The sequence below is a fragment of the Melampsora larici-populina genome (genome assembly GCF_000204055.1).
Source record: "Melampsora larici-populina 98AG31 unplaced genomic scaffold MELLAscaffold_42, whole genome shotgun sequence".
Classification (NCBI taxonomy): Eukaryota; Fungi; Basidiomycota; class Pucciniomycetes; order Pucciniales; family Melampsoraceae; genus Melampsora; species Melampsora laricis-populina.
Genome location: NW_006768806.1, coordinates 35,677 through 53,140, shown reverse-complemented (window position 1 = coordinate 53,140; position 17,464 = coordinate 35,677). Strand labels below are relative to the sequence as shown.

The window sequence follows — 17,464 nt, the reverse complement described above, 5'->3', positions numbered from 1 at the left end:
CAGTGTATTTGTCTTCCACTCTTTTACTCGACGATGTCTAGGTGGGTTCAGTGTTGAGTTTCCATCTTATTCATTCCTCATACACACTTCTAACTCTATTTGTTATGTAGTTCAAATATAAGTTTTAAGTGCCTGTGGTTTGTCCTATGCAAACCAAAGGTATTCGTCCTGAATCCTCTTTGGTCTCTTGGGGGGGGCCCCCAACCCTAGAAAGGGCTGAGGGAGATAGGACCACCCGTGACAGCCGGTGGGGGAGCGCTGAACGGTGGGCTAGGCAACTCCCTCACCAACTTATGTAAATACAACATATTCTACAAACTCTTCTCAGTTAGACCCAAGCTTTATCCAAACTAGTCAGACTCAATCTACCTTACCAACTTCTCCTGACCTATTTTTCACGAGTACCACAAGACGTCCCAGGGTGGTGGGTGGGTTTGAAAAGGGAGAAGACAAGCAAGAGCTTGTGCTTAGAGAGAGAAAAGAGGCGATAGGATGATTTCCCGAGACGGGCGTGAGAGAGTGGGAATGGGGAATAGACGCGGAGAAATTTTCTATGAAGATGGAGAGAAAATTTTTCACAACCTTGACTGTCTCAAGTTGCCCATCAGAGGATATCCTTTCCCTGTCCAGGGATATCCTGTATTACCCATAGTCCGACATCCGCCCGTATCGTGGAAACAGACGGTACCGTCGTGCCTTTGGGTACCATCATCCATCCACTCTTTTACTCGACGATGTCTAGGTGGGTTCAGTGTTGAGTTTCCATCTTATTCATTCCTCATACACACTTCTAATTCTATTTGTTATGTAGTTTAAATATAAGTTTTAAGTGTCTGTGGTTTGTCCTATGCAAACCAAAGGTATTCGTCCTGAATCCTCTTTGGTCTCTTGGGGGGGGCCCCCAACCCTAGAAAGGGCTGAGGGAGATAGGACCACCCGTGACAGCAGGTGGGGGAGCGCTTCCCCTTGACTCGGGACACAGTCCTGAGCCTGTGATCGCCCACCTGCTGTGACCCGGGTCAACCGATAACCCCTTCCCCAGTACCCCATGATAGCAAACTGGATCGGGACCTGTACAGGACAGATGTACGCTTGTACAACTATAAACTGTTAAACTTAATTCCAATAATTGATTTCAATTTCCGATTGTCCGATCAGTCCTGGAACCTCACGTTTTCCAACATCCTCAATGTATCTAGAAGGTCTTCCTCGCTATACTCCCTTATGTAAAGCTTGTAAGCTTTCGACTTCCACCTCCCAACTGTAACTATCTCTTCCAGAGGACTATTCAAATTCCACCTTAACGAAGCACCGCCAACCCGAAACGAATGTCCAGTAAGAACACCTCCTGAATGATTCTTCCACACATCCGAAAATAACCTCTGACATCTTGCTTTTGTTAAGGTCACACGGTGGGTCCCTTTTGGGTACGAGAATAGTGAATCGTCATCCGTTGCTTTAGTATCTTGTATCAACCGTCGTATAGCAGATACTGGATCAAGGAGCGATGGTTGGGTTTGTAAATAGATCTCCTGGATCTCTCCCACTGCAGCGGTCTTCGCTGCCCTAATTTTAACTATCACGTAAGCACCCTTCGGATCCCAAATAAGGTCTTTTACTTTAACTTCATCTAAATTCTTTGCAGCTTTCACCAACTCGCCTAACCTTGCCATACCCCAAAAGGCGACTAAAGCGACCGTGTACGCCACCTGATTCTCTAAACTTCCATTCGCTAACGTCTCTACTAGCCTAAACAAATCCCTTATTAAGACTGGATTCTTCTTTTTCTTAGGTTCTTCTTTCAACTCCAACTTTTGCGCTGCCGTCAATATCACTTCTATTCGTGGTGTTGCTTGATGAGGGTAATTGTAGTCGTGAAACAAGTGCCAGGCTTTCACACCTGAGAGATAGGTACTGATTGTATTCGATTTTATTGGAGGTGAATCATTCGATCGAACTGTGCCTGTTGGTGTCGGACCCGCCCATACTACGAAATGATAAAGGATATTTGGGTTGATCGGCAACAACAAAGACCGCGGAATCAATTTTTCCGAGGCGAAGGCGAGTAGCTTCATTACTCCCGCATTATAATGTTTTAGTGTTGCCGGGGACCAAGCACCTCCTATCATATATGACTTTATCACATCAGTTTTTGACGAATTGACTCCATCAGGTCCTTTTAAAAATTCCATTCGAAGAAGCTTCAGGTATTTTCGGGTAAGAGACTTATTGATAATCAGGACGAGAACCCGGCTCAGTAGAATTCTCACTTTAACAGGATCTCACATTTTTCTCACAAGTCCGACCGGGTCTACTCACGGACCTCTCTCAGTATGGGTATGGCTCAAACACAGTGGACTTTATTTCATAAAACTTGTTTAACTACCCCTTGTAAGTCAATCGGGATTTCGATCACTACCCTCTTGCTAATATCTCTCTTATCTTTCCCCCTAGACAACAAATCAGCCAGATTATCATCTGTCTTAACACGATGCGCGACTATATCACAATGGTAGGTCTCAAGCAATTTTTGAATAACCTTCCACTCGCCATTTACCGCTCGATCCTTCGATTTCTTGTTGTCAACCGCAGCTTGGGATGTAGTATTATCTGTGAGTACCAAAAAGGTTTTCCCACCAACATCCGTAAACTCATGTATCATGATCATTCCCAACCGTATTGCCACAGTTTCCGCCCAGGCAATATTCTTCTTAACTCCACCTGCGCTTCCCTCATTCCAACCAACGACCAAATCAAACTGCGCCCATCGATCACCAATTAGGACGCCAATCCCCGAAAGTGAGGCATCGCCTACCCAATCAAGGTCAATTGGCACTTGATCTGGTATGATTCTTCGCGGTTCTAAGGTTCTCATTACCGTTTGCCACTCGACCAAATCTTCCCTGACATCGTTCGGTATCTTCATTTTGCTGAAGGTACCTGCCATTCTGCTTCCCACCAATACAAGCTTGAAACATAACATTTCAGGTGAGGTACAATGTGTGTAGTATGAACCAATCGACCAATGAATTTTTGAGTCTTCTTCAAGTTGAAAGACTCTTCCGGTTGCAGGAATTCATCTATTTCTTGAGTCCGTTCTTCGAATTTTTCAGCAGGTAAATGTACTGTCCTATCCTTCGAGTTCCATATAAACCCAATATACCGTTGCTCTTCTTTAAATTCATGAACCTTCTCTGGATTAGACGCTACGCCCATCTCTGCGCTGATCTTCACTATGTCTCCTATAGTAGTCGGATTACCTACCTCTTTCACCAGCAGATTATCGTCCACCCACCTGAAAGCGGCTGTCAACCCAAAGAAAGCTACCATGATCTTCTTCCACAAATCCGCCGGCCTTCCGAAAACACCACATCCAGCTACACCACCAAACTGAATCCGTGAATCCAACCAAAGTCTCCCACGCAAGTCCATAATGAACAAAAACCTCCATTGAGATGGGTGTATCGGGATCTGCCGATATGCCTTCTCCCAATCAAACACTGCAAGTAAGTACCTCCCTTTATTATCTCTAAAGAACGCCGCCACGACTTTACAGTTGTCCCAAGTTGTCTCAAACTCCTTTTTATCTACGAAGCTATTGACTGACGGTGTTTCTTCACTATCCTGTGGGAAAGACAGATCATTGATAATACAAAACGAACCATCCCCGTTGATAACACTACCCATAGGACTTGACCGAAAGAAGCCCAATTTCCTAAACACCTCCTGGTGAGTAAATGGACCAAAGATCCTCTTTGCCCGATGTTCCTTTGCCAACGTATTTTCTATCTTTTCTGCCGCCTGGTGAGCTGACTCGTGATTTTGTGGAGTAAACCATTTCAGATTTCCCAGCGTATGATTCGGTATACCCTGATGAAACCCATCACGACAACCCCTAATCACTTCATCTGCATCGTCATAAATCTTAAATTGGTGTACTAAAGACCTCCACCTAGTCAGGTTCAAACCGCACACTGCCAATTCCGGTGGCCACTTTGGATCATAACTCCTTCCTGAATTCACATAAGGTAAGAGCCTCACATCACCAACATATGACCAGCTGTCAGACCGCCTAACTTCTGGGTTTGCACTTGGACTCCGGATTTCAGATCTCCAGTCAAATCTACACCGCGGATATCAGGAAGGGTAGGATTCAAGTTTTTGGTCAGAACAAACTTTCTCTAAAGCCATCACTGCGACATTTATTTCTTCACATAAGATAGTAGGGAGCTATTCAAGAGTGGTCACAGGAAGTAACGAGTCATTAGGTAAGGAGTACTCCAACTCAACAGCTGCTACGATGGTAAACGAACCACCACAAGCCTTAGAGGCACAAATCAAGAAAACACACATAATCGGTCTTTAGGACAACGTTGGTCACTTATCTCAACCAGCAGTCTTGTTTTAAACAAGGAATTTTTGAAAGGAAATTTTTCGCTAGAGTATCATATCCTCAATGGCTTACTTTGCCTTATTCCCGCCACCATATTTTGGGCCTGTCACCTTGCGATCGCCTCCTCGTCGATCCTCTCGCCTATCATCCTTGCGCCAAGATCCGCCACTATCACCTCTCTGGCTATCATAACGATCGTCTCTACCACCACCACTATGATTGTTCCACGAACCACCTCTACCCCTTCCACGCACATTACGACCTCCACCTCTACCCCTTCCACGCAAATTACGACCTCCACCTCGGCAATCTTCATAATGAAGGTACCCTGAACTTCCAGGTCCGTCGTACACCGGCTGGCTTCCGTATTGTGCTGGATGATGTGTGAATGGTTGAGACTGATTTGCGAAGGCCCAAGACCTAGCGTTGGGTTTTCCGGGGTGGGTTGAGTGATTCATGTGTGAGTTCATGATGGTACCGTTTTGAATTACGTTGCCTGGAAGCAGCTCCCCAGAAATGGGATTGATGTTGGATTTGCATTCAAAGTCTGCATAAGGATTGATATCACCAAACCGAGGCTGAAAGTCGTTCATCCGCTCACTATCAAGCCGGGCATTGCGTTCTAAGGTTTCATCTCTGATGGCAGGATTGGCAAGTTTACCATCTTCGTTCTGAATCGTCATCACCGTCGTCCTAACCGCCTGGTCATAACGAAATGCCATAGGCCAACATAACCGCTCCGCCTTGATTGCCAAAACATTTGCCTTATGAATTAGGAACATATCTGCCAGCTTGCCATGGTCATAATAACAAAGGTAAGACACAAAGACGTCGAAGGCTGTTACCCATTCACCAAAAGTCATTTTCCACTCATCCGGTATGTGTAATCCTGAATAACAAGTCTCTTCTTTATCTCCTTTAGCTTTTGGTTTCACTCTAAGTAAGTCTTGACGTAACCATAATGGATTAAAAATTGATAAAGGAACGTATCCGTCCATCGGTCTCATTCTATCATCCCAGTATTTCGACAACGCAACCAAACCGTGTGTCTGAATTCCCGCTTCACCAACTTCAGCTTTCTTCTTTGTCGCTGAATCCGTGTTATCTTTTACACTATCGTCATCGTCTTTTGTCAAGTCCCAGACTTTCTTTTTCGCAGGAGCAACTGTGTTGACTGGTGCCGGACCCGTTGATAAGGATGATGAAGAAAGAGGAGCCGATTGGCGTTGTCCTGTAACAGCTGAAGCTAGGCTTTGGGTAATCGCGGAGGTGACACCCTGACGGTTCGATGAATTCACATTGGAGTCGTTAACAACTGTTAAACCATTGGCTAGGAGCCAAGACTGAAATCCTTTTGGAGGACTCTCTCCGACGGCCGTGACGGTAGCTCTGCGGTTCGGTGAACGCACTTTGAAACGAAAGAAACGAAGAAAGGGATTTATTTTGGTTCAGTATATTGTTCATCTTATTCTCTATTCACAAGGCATCACTATTTGTGGCATCACTATCTGTGGGTAATTTTTCATCTTTGCAACAGCGGCAACACCAAATGGTGGGTATGATCATCATCTTGTAGCTTACAGCTGGGTGTAACAACCACGTTATCTCTTGCAATTAGACCACCGGAATGCAATACCGACGTTCCACCATTTCCTTGTGCGGTTGCGTCGACTGTCGGGGCTTGGAGAGTTGATGGTGGAGGTTCTGGGCCGGTATCTAAATCACCTGGAGCAGGTAATGCAGGTGGGGGTAGGGTGTTTGCTCCTGGTACCGTTAAGGTCACAACAGGCGTCGAGCTATCCACCGCGGAAGATTGACCACTGGTCCTAGTAGACAATGTACCATCACGACGTCCGCGTCCACGTCCTCTCCCACACTGGGCAGTAGTTCTGGCCGATATAGCATTAGGTACTACTGGTTCTGAGTCTGGCGGTGGGACTGAGCCACCCCTCAACCTATCGCTAGTTCTCCTTAGCATCTCTTGAAATTTTTCTGTGTTAGTGTCCTGACTATTGTTGGTGGACATTGGTGCGTTTTAATTGATGAACGTTTGAAAGGTTTCCTTTAAGAGAAGAAATTCGAAAAAGGAGAAGACAAGCAAGAGCTTGTGCTTAGAGAGAGAAAAGAGGCGATAGGATGATTTCCCGAGACGGGCGTGAGAGAGTGGGAATGGGGAATAGACGCGGAGAAATTTTCTATGAAGATGGAGAGAAAATTTTCCACAACCTTGACTGTCTCAAGTTGCCCATCAGAGGATATCCTTTCCCTGTCCAGGGATATCCTGTATTACCCATAGTCCGACATCCGCCCGTATCGTGGAAACAGACGGTACCGTCGTGCCTTTGGGTACCGTCATCCATTCAACAGTTTTTGTTTGTCTCTCAAAAGTTTTTTCGGGCTCTGTTGCATTCTTGTGCCTGTTCAACTCATGTTATCTCAATGCCTTGTGGAATGAATAGTGGCAATAAAAATTACTCACCTTCTCTCTCGTCGTTTCTCCTTTGGCTCTCATACACATCCACTTTCGCGCGGTAAAGCTTAGTCTTTGCCACTCGGATTCTAATGAGTAGTCGGCCTTTAGGTGCTAAGATGAAAAGAAGACATAAGTTTTGAAATACAACTTCTGATGGGGAGGATGGGACTGGTCCAAACTTTTTGCATCAGGCATATCTCGGTAGTGGTCCCCTCCAAGCTCATCAACCAATTCATTGATCTGCTCATCAATGATAACTAAAGTGTGAGGTAGATGCAATATTTTTTGTTTTTCCGCCACAGTGCGACGCTGTATCTGTTTGGCTCGCAGAGCTTTCAGTTCGTCGCTGGACAGGAAAGAACGCCAAATTCACTCAAATTAACATAGCACATAGCTTGACTGCTCTCAAAGTTGAACTGTACTCAACTCAGCCTCTCGATGCTGTTCTTCCAGCTTGACCAAGCACTTGAGCTTTTCAGTCAAGGCATTTGAAGTCTCGTTAACCATGGAACGAAGTTGACTAGCTCTTTGCTTAGTCCATTGTGATTTAAAATATTAGTTTGTATAGATAGCACTTTTTCAATGCAATGCATTCAACTTCTGAATGCTCTGTTCTCTTGTTTTTTTACTAGATTTTAGCCGTGCCAACAACCATTGTACTGTTGAAAGTAAAGACCAATTGTAAGAGTGTGGTATTATCAAGAGGTGATGACCAATCAGAATATGACTCACCAGATCTCTTGCACTTACCCTCGTTTGTGTGGCGTGTTCGTAAAGCCAACGCACAAAGCCTGTGAGCTTTTGTTGAGTATCTCAGTGCTCCGACTAACAAGGCCAGGCTGGACCAAACTCGCTCTAACCCTTCACCATCCAAAAGTCCCCAGTCTTCGTTCAATCTGGGATTATATTGCAATTGACAAGCCCATTGATGGACGTAAGAATGAAAGACACTGGTCCCAAACTTCAACCTTCCAGCCCTCCGCTCTTGAACAAACAACTCCCGCTGCTCACCCACATTCAACAGCGCGGTCAGTCAAACATACTCTTACACAAAGTCTCAAACATTCACCTTGATTATACTTTTCTCCAAATTACATCCTATGTCGTATAGAATTCCGAACCTTCGCACTTCACCATCAGCGTTTGTAGTAGTTTGCAAGATCCAATCAAGCATTGCAAGAGGATAATAGCCACTAAAGGATAAATAGAGATGTGAGTCCATACATACAGTCATCAATTAGATGACTGTGCCTACCGTTCTCCCGATTGAACAATATTGGTGAACTTGAGTAAGATGTCATGGCGACAAGCCATACCCATCAAACCCGTCTCATCGCATCCACGCCAGGTCTGGGCGCCTCGGGTATCATTTGCTGCCGTATGCTGTGCGCTGCATGGATCCTGTTTTGGAACACAAATTCAATCACCCCATTTCCAAGATCTGAGATAGATATGAACCTCTCACCACCACATCATCTACAGGTTGACCTTTCTTGACTCGCTGATTGACAGGTCCCATCTTTGTTTTCCAAGTCAACACTTGGCCTGGCGAGAGAAAAAGTGAAGGTATAATGCGAGATTCACCGTGCCACGCAGCGCTTGTGGCAAGGTGTTGACGTTGTTGAAAGTTTGCATCGAGGCAAACAATGTGATCTGGTTCGTTACCTCGCTTGCCAAGAACCTTAAGACCAAAACAGCTAGGACAGTTTGCAGCTAGGTTATCCATAGGTGTTAAACGCAGAGCCGATGTCGCCATTTTGTCCTCCATGCGCAGCATTTCTCGGTATGCATCGACTGCTGCTGAGAAACACCGGCGCAAATCTCGAGTCTGTCAAAAAGTAGCGGTTGAATTTGTTGGTAATCAAATGATGGATTTGATCCAACTGAACGCCCACATTATCAGTCCCCGGAACCTTGAATAGGGGATTTCTAGGATCTAAGTATTTGTCCAGTGTGTCAGTGAAGGCGGCCAGTCAAACACTAGAATTTTTCCACAATGTATGGTGGAACCGCAGCAAGCGAATTGAAAATGCTGTTTGTGGAAGGACGGGCTGGGAACCCATGTAGCCAAGCCGAACTAGTCGAACCAAGTCTGGTGTGCAGTCACACACCTCAACCAATAGCTTCATCTGACCTGGGTGGGTATGTCAAGTGATTGATTAATACACACGAATCCTTTGATAACATAGAGAAGACGATGAGTCTTACTTTCAAAGTCGACTGTGTCTACTTCCACTTTTCGTTGTTGCCAATCTTTGCATCTACAGGTAGGATTCCAGTCTCGATTCCAAAATACTCGATCACACCATTGATACGTTTGTTGGCTAACCATCATAAAAGCCAGGAATACCTTGAGTAAAACTGCCGCCCAGTGAGCCTCTTCTCTCAGTGTACGCTCCTGGTATGTAGTACTTTGATAATAGTCGGCTCGATTCACCGGAACTTTGTTCTCTTCGCCGTCACTAGAACAAGCTGGATCGTTGCCATCAACCCTCGTCAAAATGTCAAATAAATCTGTGTTGGTATCTCTAGGTTGTTCGACTGGCTGTTCAGGGGGAGGTCGGTTCAACAATGCAATGGCGTTTCTTGCCGCTTCGTCTTCTTTTGCTTGCTGTGCTGCGAAACGCTGAGTAGCTACACTGCCATTTTTTGTGGCTGGCTTGTTTTTTCGCTTCTGTTGCATTGGGATGTTTTCACCAGGTAAAGGCATTTAAATGAAAATGAAAGATTTGAAAAATCCAATGAAATCGTGAGGTTGGAACAGAGTGATGTATGGGATTTTCACAAAGTAGTTGGATAAACTAGGACTAACCAGGGTGACATGAGACTAGGCCAAGTTACCACCAGTGCCAAAGTATCTATTTGATTATTAAATCGGGCAGATATCTCCCAATTGAGTCCGTGTATCTTGCCAAGGCAAAAGCACCCCTGGCTGGGTCACCCAAATGGTAATTACAATGAGAGAGTGTACTCTTATTCTTAAGAGAATAAGAATACAATTTTGATTCACTTTAAAGATTCTGTTAAAGTGCATAACATCCACAGATTGTCTAACCTAGGACTTCTGACCTGAAAGACGGTACAGATCTTTGGGTAGACATTTTGTTACTTGAGGTATCAACTCATTGCAATATGCACCGTATAATTGGTTAGCTTAATTCACCTATCAACTTACTTCAATATAAAGTTTCTTTCTAACAGATTATTGGGAAGCTGAATATAATGGTGGATTAAAATTATGATGACAATAGTGAAATTGCAATGAAAATGTATGTACTTGTTTTGAAAGATAAGTAATTTAGAGGGTGATATATGACAACTCCAAGGTGACAATTCTTTGTTTTGAGAGGGAAGATGAGGAGATATAAGAAAAGTTGAATGATGAAAAATGCCAGGCATGTGTGAAAGTACATTTAACAAAGGAGCAAATAGTCAATTTCCAACATCTTCAATGTGTTGGTGTTGAATTTGTACCTGGGCGGGAGAGAAATCCATGATTTTCCATATTTGAACTGGTTTTTGAGAGGGAAGATGAGGAGATATGAGGAAAGTTGAATAATGAAAAATGTCAGGCATGTGTGAAAGTATATTTAACAAAGAAGCAAATAGTCAATTTCCAACATCTTCAATATGTGTGATATGTTTAGCGCAGGTTTGTGGACAAATATGATATCAGATATAGCAACAAGAGTTATGCAAAATTTGTCAAACAAAACTTTGCAAGGTTTTTAACACAAAATCTTACACAAAGTCCACTCAAACTTCTTGAAGATGTTGGAAATTGACTATTCGCTCCTTTGTTAAATATACTTTCACACATGCCTGACATTTTTCATTATTCAACTTTCCTCATATCTCCTCATCTTCCCTCTCAAAAACCAGTTCAAATATGGAAAATCATGGATTTCTCTCCCGCCCAGGTACAAATTCAACACCAAAACATTGAAGATGTTGGAAATTGACTATTTGCTCCTTTGGTAAATGTACTTTCACACATGCCTGGCATTTTTCATTATTCAACTTTTCTTATATCTCCTCATCTTCCCTCTCCAAAACCAGTTCAAATATGGAAAATCATAGATTTCTCTCCCGCCCAGGTACAAATTCAACACCAACACATTGAAGATGTTGGAAATTGGATATTTGCTTCTTTGTTGAAGGATCTTTCTTATACACCTGACATTTTTGATTCACAATTCACCATCAACATAATCATTTGTAGACCTATTCTTAAAAAAGATCAGTTCAAACGTATTGTGTAAGGTCCTAACAATGCTGTTCCAGAACCGCATTGTGTCACTACCATCAATTATATGATGGTAGTGACGCTCTCTACCACCTTCAAACTTCAAAACACACCCACCAGTACATATGAGTACATATGCACCTTCTTGAATAAACTTTCATTGCCATTTTTGACTGATTCTCAAGTTTCATTTGTATCATTTTATCCAGGATTGGTGGTCCTTAACTTGCTCTTCAAACATACATGAAGCACCTCAGTATATACTTTGATGTTATCTTACATGATGGCTACCATCATCCACGAAACTCAAAGATAGCGGTCAACACAGATTGATTTATTCATTCTTTGCCTAATTCACAAAACTTTGAAGTACAGTTTTGGCCTTCCAGTATTGATTAGATTTGGAATTTTATGAAGCAGAAGTTAAGCTGCTAAAAAATCAGATTGAGCTCAATGATCTAATAGCTTTTGATAAAGTCTTGATTGATACTTTAAATCAATCACCATATTATTATGAAGAGTCCTTTGAATTCAAATTGAAAACCAGACTATGATATATCAGTTAAAGTCGGGTACGAGTCTGTGAAGTTCAAAATGGTTGAAGATATACGTTGAATCAAGAAGTAACCATTCATTCGATGCTGTGAGTTCTCAAAAGTTCACAAAAGTTCAGCCAATGTGACCGGTTAATTTGCTAGATGGTGTATGAGGTATGTGCTTATGGAGGTTTTCTAAACCCCGACTCTTTTGGCTACAGAGGCTACGTATCCATCTCTCACCTTTTCAACTGCAAGCCCTCAGCTTTTCAAACAAATCAAATTTACTAAATCGATTCAATGGTTTCTACACGATCTAATCCCTTGACTCAAGATGCGTCTGTCTCCAAAAAGAAAACCGTCAAGAATAAAGGTGCTTGATCCAAATCAAAAAAGGTCCAAGCGACCGGCCGTAATTCAACATCAACACGTTTGCTAGAAGAAGAAGAATTTAATGATGGTTTGATTGAAGGGACTAACCATAGCAAATTACCCGTTACCACTGATAAGCCGACAAATGAAGCAGCCGAAGGAGTAATTTTCAAATCTCGCTTTCCTGGACTAGAGCTTGACAATTTCGAATGCAAATTACCAGATTGGACACTAGTTAGCCTTTGCGAGGCTATTTCCAAGCAAGATTCAAAGAGGAACAAAGCACCGTCCGAGATCAAGACATTGGTTAAAGGTATCCATTTGGAGTACAAAAAGAAAATGTTGATGGCAGCCCTGATGGGTGGACTTCCTGAGATTGTTGTCTGGAATCTAGTGTAAGGCAACACAAATGTATCTCATCAGAATAATGAATGTCTAACTTACCTTGCTTGTGGTTATATTTATCATCAGGGGAGAAGGGGCAAAGAAGGGCCATGCGAATCCATGGATCCGCTTCTTGGCGTTCTGTCCTCGTGCGCTGAAAGAAGCATGTCAGTGTCATTCTTACGTATTGATTTTTCCAAGTGATTTGTTTCTATATTCATCCAATTCTTGATTTTACAGTACCCGAATCGGGCGACAAGGATGGCTGGACCGCTCGAAACCAAAAAGTTGCGAAGATATGGAAAGACCTAAGCAAAGATCAGAAGACCGTCTTTCGAGACCCTTATTTTTTTGCTTTGGCTGGCTTACCCGACCTGTCCAACGTGCAATTTGAAGGTGATGGTGAAGTCCTTGATCCAGAAGATGGAGACGTCAACACAAGCCTTCAGCACCTGGATGATTCGACAGTCGCACCTCCCGTTCACAAACTCAGTAGTGAGGATCGATTAAAATATCAGCCTATATTTGAAGAACTGGTTGACGCTGCTAAGCTTCACCTGTGTTATGGAAAACCTGCTCCTTCGAGTTCTGTAGCTACACTTCAAAAAAAATCTATTGTTGAGCTTCGAAAAGCTCATCATGCTGTAAGTACAATACTGTCATTCGATTTTCACAGCACAACTAATTTCATCCTTATCCATCCTTAAGTTTGCTGTAGTTTGTCAAAGATATCAAATAACTTATTATTTGGCTGCTGTTAGTTGTGGGAGCACAGAAGGCTGGAATCAAGTTTATTCAAATGACACATCATTTGCAAATTGGGCATCAAAGGACGCCAAAGTTCCGGACTCACTCAGATCTTACATCCACGGAAAGTCGGCTGTAAAGATAGTTGAGGGCTGTAAGGTACAACAACCAAGCGACGAACGTAAGACTTGCCTGGGAAGGGAACTCAACAAACTACTTGGTAAGAATTGTATACCTAAGTACCAGATCATTTAGTCTTTTTAACAAACTTATGATGTTTCTTGCTGGGCAATAGATGCTTTCCAGAAAGGCGAGACATTTCCTAAGCATGATGACCCTGTGGACGAAATCAAGATGAAGGGATGGCCAATTCGTATTGTTCAAAAAGAAGGTAGTCTTCTATTGAAAGAAGATTTGCACGCAGGTCATTGTCTTGCTAAGAGTGCAACGGTCAAAAACTGGCTGAAGGATATTGAAGAAAAACAATTTCTCATTGAACAAATCCCCGAGTCAGAACTATTGAATCGCCAATCACAATCTCACAAGTCCAGGAAGAAGAGAAGAGCCAAAAAACCCAATCAAGTCTCTACCCAGCATTCAACTTCAAATCATGATACTCCACGTCACAACTCTGGTAACCACTCCGATGGTAATGAAGACCCTCAAATGACTCAGGGATCAAATTTGAAATCTAGCAACTTAAAGCGCAAACTTCAAGAATTGGCTAAAGGGGATGGTGCGCAGAGAAAGAAGAACCGTGAACAATCGCCATCACCCTCTGAAGACTCTGAGTCTGATTCTGACACTTTGCCCGACTGCAATAGTGATGATTGATTTTCTCTTTCTGTCTCATCTCAAAAAATTATTTTGGTATTTTATCAAATACAAAGGGGATGAATTCTCAAATCTTTGTATTCTTCTTCACAAGATTTATCTCATTTGCCTTTCTGATCTTATGAATCTACCTCCAATCTTGGTTGTATCAACTTAGGTTATTCAAATGGCCTTTGGTGAATAGTATCCTAGCTGCTTGATTTTGGTATATCAATTCTTTAATCTTATGACATATGTACAAGTGTCGAGGTTGGATCAGATCAGGTCGAATTGATCAGAAAGTTTGGACTTGTACAATTGAGCCTCGGTGTTTATCACTTTAGTCTTTTTTTTGTTTCAATTGTTCTATGATTTCAGTTTATCTATTTTTTCATTTCCTTTTCTACTGAAACTAGTCGATCGAGGTCCCTTTTACATCATCTTGACTGTACATACTATGTAAGTACAAGTTTGAGTGCTGAAGCCGTGCGGCTTGTTACACATTCATTATACATTCATTATAATAATGTGACAAATACAACACGAGAGATGGGAGCAAATGGCAGGGAAAGTTGACTTGATTCAATGAATCGATTCGAATTGATTCAATGAATCGAGTCAAATTGATTCATTGAATTGATTTATTATATTTGATAAGTATCAGTCTATTAACAAAGTAGAAAAAGTTAGTTGTTCACACATGAAGACAAATATACAACTGTCTGAAGCAATGGCCGAATCGGAACTGTTCAAGTTGGACATTCAGACGACACATACAAGTGTCCCTGAATTTGAGCCGTTGGAATTGATGGGGAGTCCATTGGCCAAATTTTCTCGGTCAATCACTTGAAGAGATGGTGTAGTCAAACCTCAATTGGAACACATGAGGTGTTGTGTTCAGGAGGGGAGTGATTTTTGCCGGTTTGCTGAGGAATAAATATCACCATGACCACATATGTATGAAATCGAGATATTATAGAGGAGTTTGATACACTACAAACCCTGAGTGAGCAGGGGGATGGTGTGGAGTATGTGAAATCAAGACACCAGAAGCGAGAAGTGGGTACTTTGCCCACAAAGCAACGTACAAAAAGAAAAAAATAAAGTGTTCAGAGCGCTCTGGGACCTTTCAGAGCGCTCCGACAGGTCTACCCAGAGCGCTCTGGTGTCCATCAGAGCGCTCGGACGGGTCTACCCAGAGCGCTCTGGTGGCCACCAGAGCACTCTGAAGACTCCATTTTTTTTGGGTGAGGTGAGATTTCCAAGAGCTCATCATGAGTGGGGAAAAGGTGTGCACTGACTGTTTTCAGCTCAAAAAGTTGATAAAGTGATGGAATGAGTGAGTTAAGGTGTAAAAAAGGTGTGCTCCAGAGCTTCTGGGTGCTCTGCATGCAAAGGACCGGCTTCTCAGTCGAACGTACAGTGCACTGTATGTTCGACTTGTAAGTCTCTCGGAGCAGGTGCCACAGGTGACAAGCCTGGTTTATCTTAACTCGTTCTACGTGTAATAAAAATTTGGTTGTTCATTGATATTTGATGCGTTAAGTGTTTGTGTGTTTTTACAAAGTTAGAGTAGCGATTTGAATTTGATAACAATGTAAAACATATTTGACACCTTTAGACCTTTTTCTGATTGTAGTTTCAAGGAATGGTTGTATGAAAAAAGATATTTAACTAAGTTGTTGTCCTATGATGCAAAAAAAACATATACCTGGGGCACCAGAGTATTCACACGTGGTCCCCCACCGCACTACTGACTCGGCCCTACAATGTTTGACTGCGCAGATCGGACGGGATGTGGTAAGTTCATTGCACTACATGCAAGGTGGTGACGCCGCGGGTGCGGGGTCGCGCTGACCCCGGATCGACCCCCCGCTTTTGCAAGACCCCCCCCTTGGGTTTTGTGCAGCGTCACCGCGACCCCGCATCCGTGGGGTCAGCACTTTGCATGTAGTGTTGTGGTATGGCCCCAGATGACAGTCTTTACTATTTATTGGATTAATAGATATCTTAAAATTCATTATTGCACACTTAGACTATATTATTAGACATTTATTAAGAACACCCTTATAATCATGTTAAGACTTTACCTATTTTACTGTACCCTTATATGGAAAGACTTGTATTTATTCAGACCTTTATATTTAGTCAAACCCTTATATTTAATCAAACCCTTATATTTATCCAAATAATCATGAAGAGACACCCTTATATTATATGAATATATAATTAAATACAATAGTCTAATATTTGATCAAACCCTTATATTTCATTCTATCATCATATGATATAAGAACACACCCTTGTGATTAGTTGTGCGCATTGATACCTTTATATTTCAAAACCAACACCTTATAATGAATTATTAGACCCTTATAATTGATTAATTACACACACTCATATGTGGTACCCGTATATTATAATAACCCTTATAACTAAATGCGCACTCTTACATTTAATACCCTTATATGTTAATACCAACACCCTTATAATTAAATGCGCACTCTCACATTTAATACCCTTATAACTAAATGTGCACTCTTACACATTTAATACCCTTATATTTATTTAAACTCAATACCCTTATACGTTATTACCAGCACCCTTATAATCAAATGCGCACTCTACCCTTATATTTAAATATATAAGTCTTATATTTAATTGCACCACATTAGAGTCTTATAGTCAATATCCTTATATTTAATTACATTAAATGCGCACTCACATCATCACCACCTTTATGATTTAATACCAACACCCTTATGATTTAATACCAACACCCTTATGATTTAATATCAACACCCTTATGATGTAATACCAACACCCTTATGATTTAATACCAACACCCTTATGATTTAATACCAACACCCTTATATTTAATTACATTAAATGCGCACTCACATCATCACTACCCTTATAATTTAATACCAACACCCTTATCATTAATTATAAGACCCTTATCATTTAATACCAACACCCTTATCATTAATTATGAGACCCTTATCATTTAATTCCAACACCCTTATAATTTAATACCAACACCCTTATAATTAATTATAAGACCCTCATAATTTTATAATTAAATGCGCACTCATACATTTAATACCCTTATCATTTAATACCAACACCCTTATAATTAATCTCACCACCCTTACAATTAATCTCACCACCCTTATAATTTAATACCAACACCCTTATATATTAATACCAGCACCCTTATAAATTTGTAAAGACTATAAGACCCTTATCAATCTTTCCAATGAGCACTTTGAGGAACTTTGTACTTGTGATTTTTTTCACTTTTCTACAACCAACACTTCATAAAGACGACTTGTCATAAGACCGCATCTTCATGAAGTGTAAGAAGTCTAAAAGATCAAAAAAGTTCAACAAAGTTGACAAATCTTTAGAACAAGGGATGAACCTCAGCAGATCGTAGCAACAAGGCTCCTCTACTGCTTACAGTACCCCGCTCTGATTCAGTCGTCTGCAAAGGATTT

At 41.8% G+C, this 17,464-nt stretch overlaps 3 protein-coding genes across 3 annotated transcripts; 1 reads left to right on the top strand and 2 right to left on the bottom strand.

Moving 5' to 3' along the window:
• Positions 1 to 4,230: 4,230 nt before the first annotated feature.
• On the bottom strand, positions 4,231 to 6,419 carry MELLADRAFT_91373 (uncharacterized protein; the record flags this gene model as incomplete). Its single annotated transcript, XM_007414229.1, has 3 exons — positions 4,231 to 4,360; positions 4,466 to 5,801; positions 5,975 to 6,419. 3 exons carry the CDS (start codon positions 6,417 to 6,419, stop codon positions 4,231 to 4,233), a joined length of 1,911 nt encoding a protein of 636 aa, XP_007414291.1.
• Positions 6,420 to 8,839: 2,420 nt separating this feature from the next.
• MELLADRAFT_91372 (uncharacterized protein) lies at positions 8,840 to 9,576 on the bottom strand (the record flags this gene model as incomplete). Its single annotated transcript, XM_007414228.1, has 2 exons — positions 8,840 to 9,000; positions 9,075 to 9,576. The coding sequence occupies 2 exons, from the start codon at positions 9,574 to 9,576 to the stop codon at positions 8,840 to 8,842; spliced, it is 663 nt and encodes a 220-aa protein (XP_007414290.1).
• Positions 9,577 to 12,359: 2,783 nt separating this feature from the next.
• On the top strand, positions 12,360 to 13,985 carry MELLADRAFT_91371 (uncharacterized protein; the record flags this gene model as incomplete). The annotated part of the gene is made up of 5 exons (XM_007414370.1): positions 12,360 to 12,415; positions 12,492 to 12,571; positions 12,645 to 13,048; positions 13,113 to 13,371; positions 13,447 to 13,985. The coding sequence occupies 5 exons, from the start codon at positions 12,360 to 12,362 to the stop codon at positions 13,983 to 13,985; spliced, it is 1,338 nt and encodes a 445-aa protein (XP_007414432.1).
• Positions 13,986 to 17,464: the final 3,479 nt, after the last annotated feature.